The sequence below is a fragment of the Scleropages formosus genome, chromosome 3 (assembly GCF_900964775.1).
Source record: "Scleropages formosus chromosome 3, fSclFor1.1, whole genome shotgun sequence".
In the NCBI taxonomy this organism is placed as follows: domain Eukaryota; kingdom Metazoa; phylum Chordata; class Actinopteri; order Osteoglossiformes; family Osteoglossidae; genus Scleropages; species Scleropages formosus.
In genome coordinates this window covers 16,135,721-16,152,306 of record NC_041808.1, presented here as the reverse complement: position 1 = coordinate 16,152,306, position 16,586 = coordinate 16,135,721, and the positions used below count along the sequence as shown (strand labels likewise).

The 16,586-nt window shown below is 41.6% G+C and overlaps 1 protein-coding gene across 1 annotated transcript in view; it reads right to left on the bottom strand.

Annotated features, from left to right (window-relative positions):
* Nucleotides 1-16,586, bottom strand: part of LOC108935188 (phosphatidylinositol 3-kinase regulatory subunit gamma-like) — a 110,356-nt gene that overhangs the window by 66,307 nt on the left and 27,463 nt on the right. Inside the window, exons 3-4 of the mRNA XM_018753590.2 lie at nt 5,801-5,896; nt 5,454-5,531 (exon numbers count right to left, since the gene is read on the bottom strand). Coding sequence (XP_018609106.1) covers nt 5,454-5,531; nt 5,801-5,896 — 174 coding nt within the window. The remainder of the gene's footprint in view (nt 1-5,453; nt 5,532-5,800; nt 5,897-16,586) is intronic.

Here is a 16,586-nt window from a genome sequence, read left to right as displayed (position 1 = left end):
ATCCTGAAATACCCCTACTCTGGATTTTTCTTCTCTCTAGATACAGCACATGATCTCCTTGCAGGTGCTACTGAGTTTGGAAGTTTTAAACTCATCTTGCATTTCTAAAGGAAAACGAGCAATGTATAAATTAACGGAACAAAGTGTATATATAGACACAAAAACAAGCTTGAATGTAGCTGTAATATTGCATAAAGTAGAAATAAATGATTTCATTACTAAGTTGATGCTTCAGAAGATAATTAATCTTCTCCATAAACCCATACCTTCAGTTATGAGTCCTTAGTTTCACAAGAATTCTCTTTTAATAAGCACGTGAAATTTATCGCCCTGAATGTGATTTGAACCTAGAAAGAGGACAGCTGATAAGTGTTGTCGACAGCAATCGTGCTGAGCTTTACTTGTGATTTTATTTTCATTAGAGGTGCAAATCCATTTCTTTAGTTTGGTTACATTTTGATTTCTGAGAAGTAGCTCTTATTACCAATCACACAGGACATTTCTATGTGTCGATAAAGACCATAATACTCTTTGTTCTGTTTTACTACTGAACCTGTGTCCACTGAAATACTGCCCACCCCACAGTCACTCAGTTTGTTATATTATACTCCAGGAAATGGCTAAACCATATCATGTTAGGCACCGTAACAGACATTCAATGGGTCCTGCTGCAGGATCTTCGCAAGTAGACTTTGTTAAATATACAGTATATGCCATTAACCACTTCACTGACTGCTAAATCTTTGCTAAACACTTTACATTTCCAAAACAAAAGTCAAAATGCACTTTGAAATCCAAAGACACACATGCAGAAAACATTTGTTCACATTTATGGCCTATTACAGCCAAGACTACAGTGCCCATTTCACTATAGTATTTCATAGATGTTACTATTCTTCTTCCCAGAACAGCTCAAGCTCAGGACAACCTTGCCCCACCAGCAATTTCAGCCCCTGACCTGCTGGCCTTAACCACAAAACCACAAAGCTACTTCTTCAGTGTGATTCCTGCTGTAATGGAACTGGAGTGGGTGCGTAAAACAGCACAAAGGAGAAATCAATTTCCATCACAGGCCTCCATGCTTCAAGTGTGGGGACTGACCACTTAAACGGGGAGAATTGAAATTCAATGTTGTGTTCTGCTAGTAAGAAACATCATTTAGAGAAGCCGAGAGACTGGATGCGAGTCGATCGTGTACAATACCACTATAGTAGTGCCATATTCTGAGTTTAAATCTAACAGTTAATCTGTAAATGGTTCATTTTATTAAGTAAATCGCAGCTATCTGTATTGTTTTCTACAACTCACTCCAAAGAATCATGAGCCTTCCTATAGTAACTCTACTATACTCTTCCTTGAAGTTCTTGTGAATGTGTAAGGACACAGCAGTACAGGAGAAAAGAAGGAGACAGAGTTGTGACAAAACTGAAAATTGCAATTTTGCTGTCTTACGACAGACCCAGATCTGTCATTAGCACCGAAAAGCTTCTTGCTATCAATTTTATAAATGGACTTTATTAATAAGACAATGATGTATAACTTCAGCAAACCTGAAGAACAATGGTGCATGGGAGAATAATATTAAAATAAACATGTTCTGTACACTCTGTACAAGAAAGCTATGAAAAGTTCCAGCATACAGTGCAGGCCTACTTTGGCTATAAGTGCACAACTGGTTGGGAGAGTCTCAAGAGTCCTGCTGTTGGGTCTTTGAGGAAACCTTTACTTAAAATGTAGAGCTGTGTAACTCAAAAACAAATGTACAAGTATAAGGCATTTAAAATGTTTTGTACAAATGCAAACACCTAATAACCGCGCTAAACCTCCAGCTCAAAGCCGTCTAAAGACGGTCCTTTTTGTAATTACACAATTTAAAAGAAGGAAAAGAGGCTTCAATATGCATGGATGTGAAGCTGATTGTACGTCAAAGCCAATCATAAAAGCTGATGGAAGCTGTGTGTGACCCTGGATTTACAGTCACACAAGCAGACGCAGTCACAAAAACCTCACTGAGGACCGTGAGCTCGCAAACACTGAAATGCACATTTAGTGCCCTGCTGCTTATTCCCTTCAACAATATTCAGAGCACAGTGTGTTACAAAAATCCCACAAGGAAGATCACCAATAAAGCTTTCATTACCGTACAAGCCTTCTTCTATACGCACAGGCAGTTGCCAGCTTTTCTGAAAGACCTTTAAAGTGCTGTGATTGGATTTCCATCCTCACCATATCTGCAGAGCCCAAGGAATTTCCATTCCAATGACTGTTGAAAAGGGGGTGGGGTTTTACGCAGAAAGATATTAGCACGTGTAATTGAGCAGATTCGCAGAAAAGGTCCTTTTGTTAAACCCATGGCTGATGAAACATTTACATGGCTATTTTCAAACAGAGCACAGTGCGTTCAAGAAGGAAAGAGCTCTCAATTGTTCCGTGTTCGACTTCTAAGTTATATCAACCCAAAATCGCCTCTTCTCCTTGGTAATAATCATAAAAATTTATCTTCAGTTACACAAGTTTCCCTTGTTTTGCTTAGCTGAGGCTGTTGAGCCGCTCACTGTATTTCCTGTGGTGTATGTCCATGCACCAGCCTAAAGCTAAAAGTCTGTCTACAAAATAACCACAAAGAGAAAATTTCCAAATTTGAGACATGTGTTGACAATCATGATTCAATCCAGAAAAAAACAATGTGAAGTAGAAGCTCTGTAGATAGCAACACACTGTGGATCGGAGGACAGAAAAGGCCCCAGGTCTGTTTGTGAATTAATACTGTCCAACGGAAGCAAGAATGAATTTTGCTGAGCGTACATTGTGAAAATAAAATACCATAAATATGTACAAAAAAAGACCTGCAGAAGGCTATGCAGTTCTCCGCCACCACCATATTCAAACATTCCTGCGTTACAAGTAATTAAACTAAATCATTTACGCAAAATAACCCACCTTAATAGATTACATTTACTCATTTAGCAGACGCTTTTCTCCAAAGCGACGTACGTCTCACAGAAAAAACTATATGTGCATTACATCAGCAGAAAGACTTAGACGCAGACACGATTTGAAACCGCAATTAATTTACTATCCACCATATGAACTAATGTACATCACATGAGTAGCTGCATAAAGGTTTATCCAAATAATCAACAATTCCTGATCACTTTCCTACATTTTTTTTTTAGATTAATAAAAATCTGATATTTAAAAGGGGAATTGCATATACTCCCTGGCTGGATATGTCTGGTAAGCAAACTGCAAAATAATCATGCAAGTCAACATCATCAGACAAATGAATGAGAAGCCATATAGATCAGGTTCTAACGGACAGAACGGCATGTGCAGAATGAAAACGTTTGGTTGCATCTCCCAAGTGGGACTTCAGTTACACGAGTAGACATCGACATGTAACTGCTCAGCGGAAACTGCACGGAATAGCTTCCCTGCACACCAAAGGACAGGCGCCGTGTGTGTGAGTGTGTAAATGCACGCGAACTGCACTGCTGATGCACTTGTAGGCAGACATGTAGAAGCTGGCCCCCGGCATTGAGTGCATCTCCAAAACTGTGTCCAGTGTTCCCAAGGGGTGGTGTACAGTTTCAGTAAAAGAAACCCCATTTCAAGGCAGGGGAGAAAATAGCCCCAGAGTTGACAGGCCTCATTCCTTGGTGACCACAGGGCCCTGTCGCCTCCGCCCTGGCCCCAGCGAACTCCCTCACCCCTCTGCCGGGAGGCTGGGACCATGCCGACGCCTGCTGCGGTGTTTCACTGGAGCAAAAGGAGGCCACTGGCTGGGCTGCCCGCGCTCCAACACTCCTGTCCCCAGACATTTCTGATGTTGTCTTGCAGAGGAGGCAACCAGTGACATTTCAAGATACATCTGGGACACCAGGGTGTCCTCGAATTTCTGTGGTTCCTTTGTGTTTACTAAAAGCTATGGGGGGGGAGTGGGATCATAGCGTGACTAGAGCACAGTGGACAACAAACTTCAACTACACTTACGTTGAAATTATCCAGACGCAAGCACAAGGGGAGGCCTGCCGTTGTACTCTTGAACTTGAATAGGTTCACTAATGGATTAAATGTGTAACACTACTTCCCTTTCTGTGTATGAATGTATTCCAATGTAAAATGAGGATTTTTGCAGTGCTTCACGTGGTATATTAGGGATACAGGGAAAAGCAGGAAAGTCACAGTTATTTTACTGCATAGGATTGGGGTGGGGGCAACATCGATTAAAGTTGATCAAAAAGCATCCCATTATCCTGATCCCATCGGAAACCAGAGAGAGTCAGTCATTTTTTTCCTAATGGAATACGCATGCATACTAGAAAATAGCTATTAGATCAATAGGCATTTTTACATTTTTATTCCTACATGACACCATTTGAGAAAAATCTATTTAAATGCATATTTTACTTTATGTGAGAAGAGATCGCCACCGTAACAACAATCATAATATACAATTTGCTGTCCGCACAGAGTCCAGACTATTCAGTGAGGTAATGTTTTCATTGCGTTTCCATGCCCTTTAAACAGGCTTGGTGTTTCCTTGGCTGCGGACATAATAGCTGGCCTCTCCTCTCGGTGCCAGAATAAAAGTGGAAGTGTAATTGTTTGCGGGCTTCCAGCAGGGAGAAAGCCTGCAAACCACAGCGACCCACAGGTTTGGCACATATTAGAATATAAATTAACTTATTTAGTTGGAATAGTGCTTTTGTTTTTTGTCTAACCTGAGCAAATGCTCTAAAATCCTGTGCAAACAGCAGACCCCATGCTAAAAACATGGCAAAAACCGAACAATTTCAGCGGTTATAGCGTAAATATTCACAAAATAAATCTACAAATATGATTAAAAGTTTTCCCTGCAACTCTCTTCAATTCTCTTCCTCTTAATTCCTTCAAATATACCCAAGAATGACGGGGGGGGTCTCGGAACGTACTGTATACTGTACATGGACAAACACTGGATGACCGGACGATTGAAAAATTCCATTCAATACACTTTTTTGAAGCTCACCCTAAAGCTTGAATTTATCAAAAAAACTGTTCCGCACAAATGACTGGAAGTTGAACTGTTGGAAAACATTCTGACAACACTTCCAGCGCACAAGAGCTTTAAAACTGCACGGGAGCGCAGTCCGTCCACGACGAGCTGAACCAGAGTGCTCCCTTGTGGCACTCGCGTGAACTTCAAGAACCACTTAGACAACTTAAAGACGACTCAAAACCTGGAACGTTTGCTTGTTAAACTAGGTACCGTGGGCAGGAATACTAGAAATTCATATATAAATGGATCCATCGTGCAGTAAAGGCTTTTTCAGTAGAGTCAACCTCATGCTGTCTGTGTGTTGGTAACATTTCTCAGAGGGAATCTGAAAAATAAGGTCTTCACCACTTTAGCCACACCTAATGATAAAGCCCTATGAGCAGAGGGTAAAGGGGCAGGTAACATGACTCACCTGCATCGAGGGCTTGCAGAAGCTCCGAGGAACCATGGGAGTCCAAAGAGGACCAGCACAGGGGCTCACTCTCCCATCCTGCACAACCAGGAAGGCAGAAATTCAGGTCTTTCTAAAACTCTATTTCTTTTTATGACAACGTACCACATAGCTACACATATGCAATGACGACACAAGCTGAAACAGTCATCAGTTGGGCCTGGTCAGGGCATTACACTTTAACAAGCAAAACAGCCGTCTGTTTTTAACAAGAGCACCATGAAAGCATAAAATAGAACTTGTGATGGATTATAATTACAGCATCCATTGTGGAAGTCTACCACAGCGGTGTGAGCCTCGTGTCTCACCTTCCCTCTCCAGTGCTTCCGTGAGTCTCATTACCATGGCGACGACCCTCTCTGGGAGGGCTGCGGGCTCTGGGGGGTCGGTCTGCAAGCAGGTTCCTGTCAGGAGGAGGAGGAGGAGCCCAGATCAAAAATCCCATTTCACACAACAACCTCTCTTGGAATTGGCCTCCAACCCCCCACCCCGTCACCCATTCTACGTGTCATATTTCCCTGGGGCAGTAAGCTGTCACCTGCATGCTCCGAGCTCATACAAGATACCACTGGCGGGGTGGTGTGTGTGTGTGTGTGTGTGTGTGTGTGTGTGTGTGTGTGTGTGTGTGTGTGTGTGTGTGTGAGAAAACGACACTCCAAAAATACGATGAAAACATACTACGCCCGACTTCTTTCCGTTTTGTTTTTGCCAAGTGCATTTGTGTGAGGCCCATCTTAATCATCATTTTGATATTAACCACAAAAGGGAAAAATATCAACCATCAGGGTTTAGCACATACCAAATGAGGACCCCTTAGCAGAAAGAGAAATCTGAAAAAAATGATCCTTTTTTAAGCATGATCAATTACATATTTTACATGCATACATACATGTATAAACTTAATACACTCAGCCCATCAATCTCTACAGGAGCATATGAAAAGATACACCATTTCCCATACAACAGTCTCATACTTCAGGACAAAGGCGTTTTTTTGAAAGTCAAAGTGGCTTTATTGCCATTTCAACCATATAGAGTTGGTACAGTATACAGTGAAACGAAAACGTTCCTCCAGGACCATGGTACTACACAAAAAACAATACATTACGATATATTACAACGATATTTTACAATATAATAATAAACGCTGTAAAATGTAAACGTAATTGCAAAAAAAAAAATTGGAAAGGGAGTGGAATGGTGAAAGATTTTGCCTGTTAGGTGGTCATACTTGTCCTTTGCATGAGCCTAACAAAGATGAAACTGAAAGTGTAACCGCACACTGCAAGTAATCATCCCCCACTGAGCGGATTCCTGTCAATACAATTCCCATCCAAGGTTACGGGTTCGGAGGAGTCATTCAACGCCACAACAACAAAGTAAACATGGACAACACAAACTGGTACAAACGCAGCAGTAAAGAATAAGCCCACGTTCGGGTGTAAACTTCACTGGGGGGGGGGGGTGATGTCACAGCCTGGAAAAAATTACAATTATTTTAAAAACGAAAACTCCAATTTTCAAAGCACAAACGCAGCACTAACAAAACACAATCTTTTTTTTTTTTCTTTCCATTCATGCCATTTATACGGTGACCAAATTTATGGAGCTTCTCTGCTGGCATCATATCCATATAGTTAATAAACTAGGTTTGCTTGAGACTTTCATGTCTGCAGCTATGTCTCCTCCTCTGAAAGTAATGCATAAATTGTACATTTGCTGAGATGTACATCGCTTTGGACAAAAGCGTCTGCTAAATGAATAAATGTAAATGTAAATATGCTTCACAGAGTAAAAGACGCAGGCAGTGATCTTGCGCACTTTATGTCATAAACATCCGTGAGCCAAATTATCAAAATATTTTCTGTCCAGGGTATACGCTGCCTCGCACCCTATGCTTCCTTGATAGACTGTGGACCTCAAATATTGGCGTTTCCACCGCCATGGATAAAAATGCTTTATTTTTATATTAATTTTCTATGGCAAATTTTAAATTGGAGAGCCAATTATTTTTGTTCATCGGAAATAATGGTAGTCTGTGCAGAGTTTGTTTTTTCTTGCCATGTTCACATGGGTTTCCTTCAGATGTTCCAAAGACTGAGGGAGTTAAGGTGCAGTGTATCTAGCACTAAGTTGCCTTGAAAAAAAGGTGTCTGCTAAACATAATCAGGTACATTTTTAATATACTAAAAAATATATATACACAACAGACGTTTTCAAATTAGTTCGACAACCAACCCCAAAACGCGTACGTATCTTGGGCTGTTAAAAGCAGACGGAAGAGTCCGTACGGGTCTTTTCAACGAATGGGGACAGACAAGTCAATACAGAGGAGCCCACTTTGCTCTCCCTCTAAGGGCCGAGCGCAAACGTGAGCCGGGCTCTCGCTTGAGTGTCAGAATAAACACCAAGCACACTGGAGTACCTGCGTGCTCCCGCTGAACAAAACACTGCACTCAGATGGACAGGCCTGGGCTGTTACTGCATGCATCGCCGAGCGTGTTATAGGGCTGCTCTGATTTTGTCATTTTTCCATTAAGGAGACAGAAACCAATTTCACCCCCCAACCTCCATTCCATCCAGGTCTTCCCATTGGTTCTGGCTCTAAAGAGTGAAACGCTCCCTCGGCCAGAGGATCAGGGTGTGACTGAGAAGATCAGCATATAGCCAGAAAGCTATTTAGTCACCGGGGCCCAGGGTGTGCCCTTGTGAGCCAGGTGACGGCCTGCATCGCAAACGGCTACGTGTTCGCGCACGTGATGCTCCCTTCCAAATCGGTAACTCGACTCTGTAAGCTACTCACCAACCCCAGCTCCGGGGCTCCGGACGTTACATTTTCTATTTGTATTTTGTACTTTTTATTCTTTCTGTGTTCACCGGAATGCGTGCCTAGTCGTGCTATGCTGTCCGGCTGGGCACATTTGCAAGGGCAAGGAAGGTCCGCACACCTGTGGGCAGGGCTGTACTTATAAATAAATGAGTCTGCACACATGGGGGTGGGGGGGGGGGCTCCAGCTCACCAGGACCCTGCTTGGGACAAGCAGTTTGTAGACTCTGTGTGTGTGTGTGTGTGTGTGTGAGTCTCCACACTCTTGTCACCACACTGCTGCATATACCAGACAGACTACAGTCCTTTGTCAAATGAACTGCTGGACTTCAAATCTTACGAGCAAAAGTCTGTACGCTGCAGTTTTTCTGTCTTAGATTAAAGAAATTTCATCACAAGTATAAAAAAAAAAAACATTTTCATCACAATTAAAATAAACAGCTACATCAGGGGTGTCCAACATGTGGCCCAAGAGGTGTATGCATCCCAATTTCTCCCAAAAAAAACTGCTGGACCCCCCCCTGGGGGGGTAAATAACGTCATATCCACTTCACACCTGCAGCACAAGACCATTTCTCTATGGTTGCACTAGAGGGAGCTCACAGTCTGATTGGACTGTTGATCCAAAAGGGATGTTGGGGATTTACTAAACATAGGAGCCCTTTGTTAAACCATGTCGTACTTTACCGCTGCCCTCTACATTTCCTGAAGTGTCCTTTTTTAGCGCATGTGCCCACAGGGTTCTGCTAATCATTCAATGTGTTTCACTGCAGGTGAAGGAGTGTGTGTTGGGCGAGTACGGCTGAGGACGACACTCCCAAGGATGATGCTCCGCGCCCCGTCACCCTCACAAGACAAACCGGACCAGTGATACACCAACACGCACTTCCTGCAGCAGCCACTGAAGCGAACCACACCACACCCAACAGATAGTACCCTCCCATCACAAACACACACACACACACACACACACACACACACACACGCTTCCAAGACCCCTAAAAGTGTGTGCTGCTCTTTGTTAATCGTACATTGATCCATGGGGGTAGAAACACAGAATCAAAAACTCAGTTAGGAAGTGCTACTGTGACTAACACGCTTTCATCGCACCGGCCAAAAACATTGTGCATTCTGAATGATCGCTCAGATGCAGTTTTGAGTTGGTCGATCTGCATCCCGCCAGCAGGGTTGCTCTTCGCTAACACACACACTGCAGTATCCATCTTTCTGATTAGCTTTGAAACTTCATTCCATGAAGCTGCCATCTGAGAGAAGAGAGAACAAGTGAGAATGCGCAGTAAGAGTGAAAGGTAAACAAAAGAACTGTGCTTATGCTGCCTTCACAGCTGCATAGGCCTTGTAAGAAACGGGACAGAACGTCCACACACAGGAACAGCGTGGTAAGTGAATATGCAGGACCAGTGTAGAGTATCACCTAGAGGAAATATGCTTACATCCTGCCATCACACAGCCCATTGCCCAAGCCAGCTGGCTTCTTGTCGAAAATAATCTTTGGGTACGTTTTTCCGAAAAGGCCTCTGGCTGAACCGCACTTCCACGGTCCGGTCAGAGGAAAGAAGTTGTTTCTTTTGAAAGGCTGAACTGCTCTGGACCAAACAGAAACATTCCATAGTTCCCAAATACAAAATATTCTGCAGGGCTTGCCAGCAACTTCTCAAATTCCACCCGTAGGCTGTACGGAGACCAGCGTAATTTTCAGAACATCAGCAGTTTAGAAGGGCTTGACAGTTACTAAGGAGAAAGTATTGATGAAAGATTGCATAGCACATTCTGAGATTAGACCAGGATCATTTTTTCACCCTGAGGAGAGGTGACCTCACAGGTGAGCAATAGGGAAATTTGAGAGCCAGAACCCTTGCAAAAGCATTACATTTACATTTATTTATTTAGCAGACACTTTTCTCCAAAGTGACTTCCAATGAACTCTATATAGTGTTATCAGCCCACACACCTTATTCACCAAGGTGAGTTACGTTGGTAGAGACACTACTTACACTGGGTCACTAATCCATACATCAGTGGAACACACTCTCTCTGTCACTCACACACATGCACATCGCTCAAACATGACTCAATACACTATAAACAGTCTATAGTTTATAGCCCATGTCCTGTGTATTTATTGTCCTGTACTCATCTCACACTGCTGTGCATTTACACTTTATATAGTCCTACATACTGTTCTATGTTGCACTGTGGTCTCTGGAGAAATGACATTTCGTTCCACTGTATACAAGCTATATAGAGGAATGACAATAAGAACCACTTGAACTTGAAAACTGCAGGGAGGTTAAATGTGAACATGCTGGAAATTAGGTCTGAGCTGTACCATGCTATGTTAGGGTGCTCTGGTGGTGGTCCCTCAAAGCACTTGCCACCACAAGCCAGAACCAAGAGCCTCGCCTCTCCATGGCACCAAAATTTTCAAGTAACTTGAATCAGAACTCCACCAACACACATTGAAACCTATTGGCCAAGAAGAGGTCAAAGTCTTATCCATCCAATTTGGAATTTCCAATTCCAAATTAACATTATACCAAATCATTCACCAGTTCTAGTCCCGGAATCCTGCTGCAGTGTTCTTGCCGAAGGCTCTGAAACACTTATTAAATAGCTATCTGAATAAATATATCTGTAAATTGCTTTGGACTGAAGTGTTGGAAAAGCGACAAAGTCACAAAATAAAAGCTAAGCGTGCACAACTCCTCTTTCTTGGGGGGGAATCGGGATCCTCCTACAGAACAGGGGTCATAGAGTAGAGTGCCCAGAGTGCTAAGCTCATCGTGGTGGAACAGTCCTGGTGAACTGGAGCTTGTTTAATTAAAGTCAAGCTGAGAACAAGAGCACTGAGGGCATGTTTCTTCTACTTAAAAAAATTAAGAATGTTACAAATAATGTAAATGTGCACTCATTCACTTATGAATGTATGTAAGCATGCGAGTTTGCATTGTGTAGACTGATTTTACTCTCACACTGACACTTCCTAAATTATTCACAGCCCTCCTCAATTTAAGCTCTGAAACCTGTGGCTTATGTAACAGAGGCTTCTGCCGTCCACAAAAGGATCTGGAGAACACATGTTCACGTTCTGCCCACTTACAACCGCAAACTGTCCGGCCTATTTAACGGCTTGTGATTCTGATGGCAGTACATGCAACGTAACTCTATAATGAAGAACGCGCACTCAGTCTTGCGCACAGTACATGTACATACCATGCTTAAAACAAAATGAATAGCTCATTGCATAAGACAAAACACATGACCGATTTCTCTGTTTTTCCTGCCTTGTTATATTTAACAATATGGATTATGGTCCAGCTTTGTAAACACTCGAGCCCCGTGGACCTTATGGATGAGTGACCCATTATAAGTAGAGTATCTAGGAGTGTAAGTCACCTTGGTGAATAAGGTGTGTGGGCTCATAACACTACATAGAGTTCATTGAAAGTCACTTTGGAGAAAAGCATCTGCTAAATAAATAAATGTAAATGTAAAAAAAAGGAGCTTAGTTGTGACTGAGGTGTACGAAATTGCTATAGACTGCTAGGTCCCACTTTCTTCATAACACAAAAAGTCTAACAAATTATACTATCATATAGTATCTAACAAATTATACTATCATATATCATATCTTCGTAACTTTGGAATTTTTTTTCCAAAACATACATGCCTGAAGAGAGTAAATAGTGGTCATTGATACACATGCAGTACTTGACAGTTCAGCTTGCTAAAGGATGTAACCTGAATTGCTCCAGTGGTATAATTAAAACCTCTAATTTGGACAAAAGCCCAGGATAAGCAACGTAAAAGCTCTCTGAATCAAACTGCAATGCAAGTTAATGCTTCTGTTCAGGTTTATCTGATAATATGACACCTTTGATCAGCAATTATTTACAAGCATATAAACTCAGCAACAGCTGCTTTTCATAACACTTAGAATACAGTAACGGCTCTCATGCAGACATAAGATTGCATCAGTACTTGTTTTCCTTTGGTCTAATATGTACAAACAGAAGGCAGGCAAGGGAGCCACTGGACTCACTTCACCGCGCACACAAATGGCATCTATTCCCTCAGAGTGAAAACATGTTGCCATGATGACAGCACAGCCATTTAATCTCCGAGCATGTACACCAGAGAGGAGGAGGAAAGAAAATCAATTATCTCCATACTGAAAGAGTATTTTCCTTGCAGATTCTTCATTTCCTTGGGACTGGCAAGCCAATTCTTTATGGCCTTTTGTGGTCAAGGAGATATTGTAACCACATACATACACACAGAGCTCTGGCCAAAACTATTAGTACCCTTGCATTTCTTCTGCAAATAACAGAATTTTCTCCAAAAATAACAAACTGACCAAAGTATTTGGTCGCCACAATTCCGTATTTCACTGTTAATATTACAGAACCTTTGTCTTTAATAACTTAACATATCCTGTTAAATCATAAAGTTAAATAATAAAACTGACACCAGACACTCAATATTTGGCAACACAGCCTTTGATGAGCTGTTGCACTTTTCTATGTGACGCACAGACACCAAACAGGCACGGGTGAAAACCCTGCTAGTAAACTCTAATAAACATTTGAATCACTCTTCTTGTGCATACTGCTGTAGTTCTCCCAGAATTGAATGTTGCCTTTATACTTGTTTTTAGATTTCTCCACTGGTTTCTCCATCCCTCCCTAAGGAATTTAGATCTGAACTCATTGCTGGCCACCTCATAACAGCCCAGCATGGTCTTAAACCACCCCCGAGTGCTTTTTTCTACTGCGTTTGTAGTCACTGTTATGATGGTAGACACATGATCTTCAAGGAAGGCCAAGCTTTCTGACACCAGGTATGACACTGTGCTCCTGGCACTGTGGCAGCATAGCATCCCTAAAATATTACTGAACCTTGTTTCACTGTAGGAAAGGTGCTCTTTTGTTCAAAGGCTTAATTTTATTATCAGGATATTCTCTAAAAAGGATTGACATATTCAGGTGTGTTGTTCCAATTCGCAGTCAAGTTTTTTTTTGTCTCTCTGCCTTAAACTTTTTGACACCATTATTAACAGTGGAAACAGGGACATAGGGCTCTCTAGAGATGCACTTGTAGCTTTGAGAATGTCCATGCTTGGCAACAATCTTGTCCCGGAATGGCACAAAAAAGGAGCCATTTTCTATATTAAAACTGGCAGAATGAATGATTTTTATTCTGCAACTGACCACAGGTAAGTTCAGTTTACCAAGTAAAGGAGAATCAGCTACTTTAAACAGAAATATTTCTAACTACTTATACAAGGTGCCTGTAATAACTGTCTGGGCCAATACTCAATCATTGCTCTAACAGCATAAAGTTGCTTTTTAAAAGGATGGCTGAATGAGATTGTGAAAGCCATCAATTACAGTACGCTGGGCAGGACAATGAGTGGAAGATAAAACATATGGAGATAAATAAGAATCTCCAGCTGTATGATTGGTTAATTAGGGAGTTTCTTGGCTGAGCTTTACATTGGAGAAGTCCTAATGAATTACTGTAAAAGTCTTACTCTTTCATGGGCCATGAAATACTGCTCATAAAAGACAACTCTACTCAAATACTGAGCACACTACATGCAGAAATGGTAAGTTCTTCAAGTTAAGGAGTACACAACTCATGTCTGAGTTTTTACAGAATTCTAATTAGTACCTACTTTTCACAGGTAAATACCTTATGAAGTAACACACTGTCCAATTATCTACATCAATGTAGCTGAGACAGCTTCTCTTATGAGATCCAGGACATCTGTACCATGTCCACCGTTATGAACCTGATACGGGCCTTGTAATGAAGACATTCCGAATACTCATTGTGTGCCAGAAATTTCTTGGTGAGTGCATGCACACTAACTGGTTATTTTACCATTCAAATGTAATAAAGTGTAGACAATTACTCACAGCTCCATGCACAGAACTCCACATAACAATGGTATACGCAATGAAAAGTTGGGCCAGAATAAAATACAGCAGACCCTTGCCTGTCCAAGTGGTAGAGGGAAAGAAATCCATGGAAAAGCTCTGACACATAAATGAGTGGTGCCTCACCCAGCTTCCCATGGAACTCCAAGGTCTATCCAACACCTATAAGCTAAACACTAGAACTTCAATCCCTTAAGGGTTGTTGATCACAAAAGTCCCATTCCCATTGATATGCAACAGAGCAAAAGAAAGAGGGTGCCTTTCTTGAGCGTGAACACATACCAAAAAAAAACCAAACACCTACACAACTGGTACAGATGAGATACACAGATAATGAAACATAATCAACCCTGCTGAGAGCTAACGTGTTTTGACATAGTAATATAAATTGGATGAAAGAGCAAGCTGGGAGAATCTTGTGGAGGGACCCACCCCCCAACCACCACTGCAAGTGCAATTCATCATTTTTAGACCTTTTCCAGATAAGACAAGGAAATGGTGTGGAAAATTGAGCCAGGATAGAGAGCGGTGTTGAGAGAGCTCATGTTGTGATGGTCAAGTCTCCTGGGGGTCGACAACCATATGAAATCGTCCCCTCCTGCAAAAAGGCTGACTGTTATCCATCTACTCTCACCCACCCCCTTCTGCTAATCCCCAGCTGTCAAACTCCAACGCCTTGTTCCACTGCACATTGACATGAAGCTGACATACTGACTATAGGCTCAAGACTCGGGAAACTCGAGCAAGTGTGAGGGAAGTTTAGAAGGTGGATGTAGTTCTCTTATTGGTTCATCACACCTGAACACATTATCAAATTGCTGTGTTCTATTTATTATTAGTATATTATGCTGTCATCTTCCAGCTCCGCCACTGTTGTGTTAGCCATTTAAATCATGTAGATTGCTCCTATATCCCTCTTCACTGAGACAGTTAATTACACATCTCATGTTGTGTAACTTCTGCAGCATTCTTGTTTTCCTCAAGCAGCACCTCCCAATGGGCCAGTCCAAAGCCTTCGTGTTCCCAGTACCACATGCAACAGTTAACTGAAAATAGCTCTGGGTTGGAAAAGCAACAATATGGAGACTTAACAACCGAGTAATTAAAAAGCACATTTCAAAGTCATTTCTTCAGGGTAAAAGTACTTCTAATGATATCATACTTGTACTCCATGTCCTTGGCACGCTTCGTGCATTCTCTATGGTAAAAAACTCACCACCTCAAGGAAACAGTGTTGACAAGATCTATATTCTCAGTGTAGCATAAAGCACTGACAAATAACTTCATAGCTTTAAAGTTCAATAATAAAATCAAATAGTGATACATAGTGCTGTACTGCACATACAGTAATTGCCTTAAATTACACTTTGGGGAAAATTAGAGTTTAAGCTATAGCTATTTTTTCAGTGTACCTCACGTTCAGTGCTGTATCGCTGTACTGTGACTAGCACTGGTGAACCAATTTCTGTAGGAAAACTCTAAACTCGGTTAGCTTTTCTCATGAATCCAACAGGCCCACAAAGGTGTGTTTGACAGAATAGACATCACAGTTTCACAATCACCTCCATCAACACACATACAGCAGTCAGAAAGTCAGATTACTATTTGCTTTCTGAGGAGTGGTGGATAACATTCTAGTACAGTAATGGTGGTTGTAGTATACCAGTCAGAAGTTTGAGTACACTTGTGTTATGCTTTGCTTTTACCCTTGTACATCCCATACAACTATTACCCAGGTTCCCCGGGAACAGTAGGTCTCCTCAAAGGCACTAATTTAAGATGTTGCCAGCATCAGAAACCTGTCCAGCAGCACTTGTTTCATTGACATTTTGGTATAGAATCTAGGGAAAGTAGTACTGACCAAGTAGTACAGTATGAGACTGTAGTAAAATGTATTATGTTAATACAGAACTAGATATACAATTTTTACATGAAAGTGACTAATATCAAGTATCAATAGCAAATTATGTATTTATATAACTGGTACCCTGTTGATTTTCATTGACAGCAACAATAGTGATGTAGCCAGTACTGTGGTAAAGGTGGCTGTAAAGGTGGGACAGTAACAGGACAGAACATTTCCCTAAACAAAAGGGGTTTGCGTAACAGTTTCAAACCAAAAAAATTACCATCTGTTTAAAGTAGGATGCAAAAAAAACAACACGAGGCACAGAAATGCAACAGAAAATCCACTCTTCAACCATAACTCCATTCATTATCCAACTACAGACAGTCCTACTCCCTCACTGTGCTCCCTTCAAGTCCCTCTAAGCCTTTTCAGACCAACTGCCTCAAATGCCCATT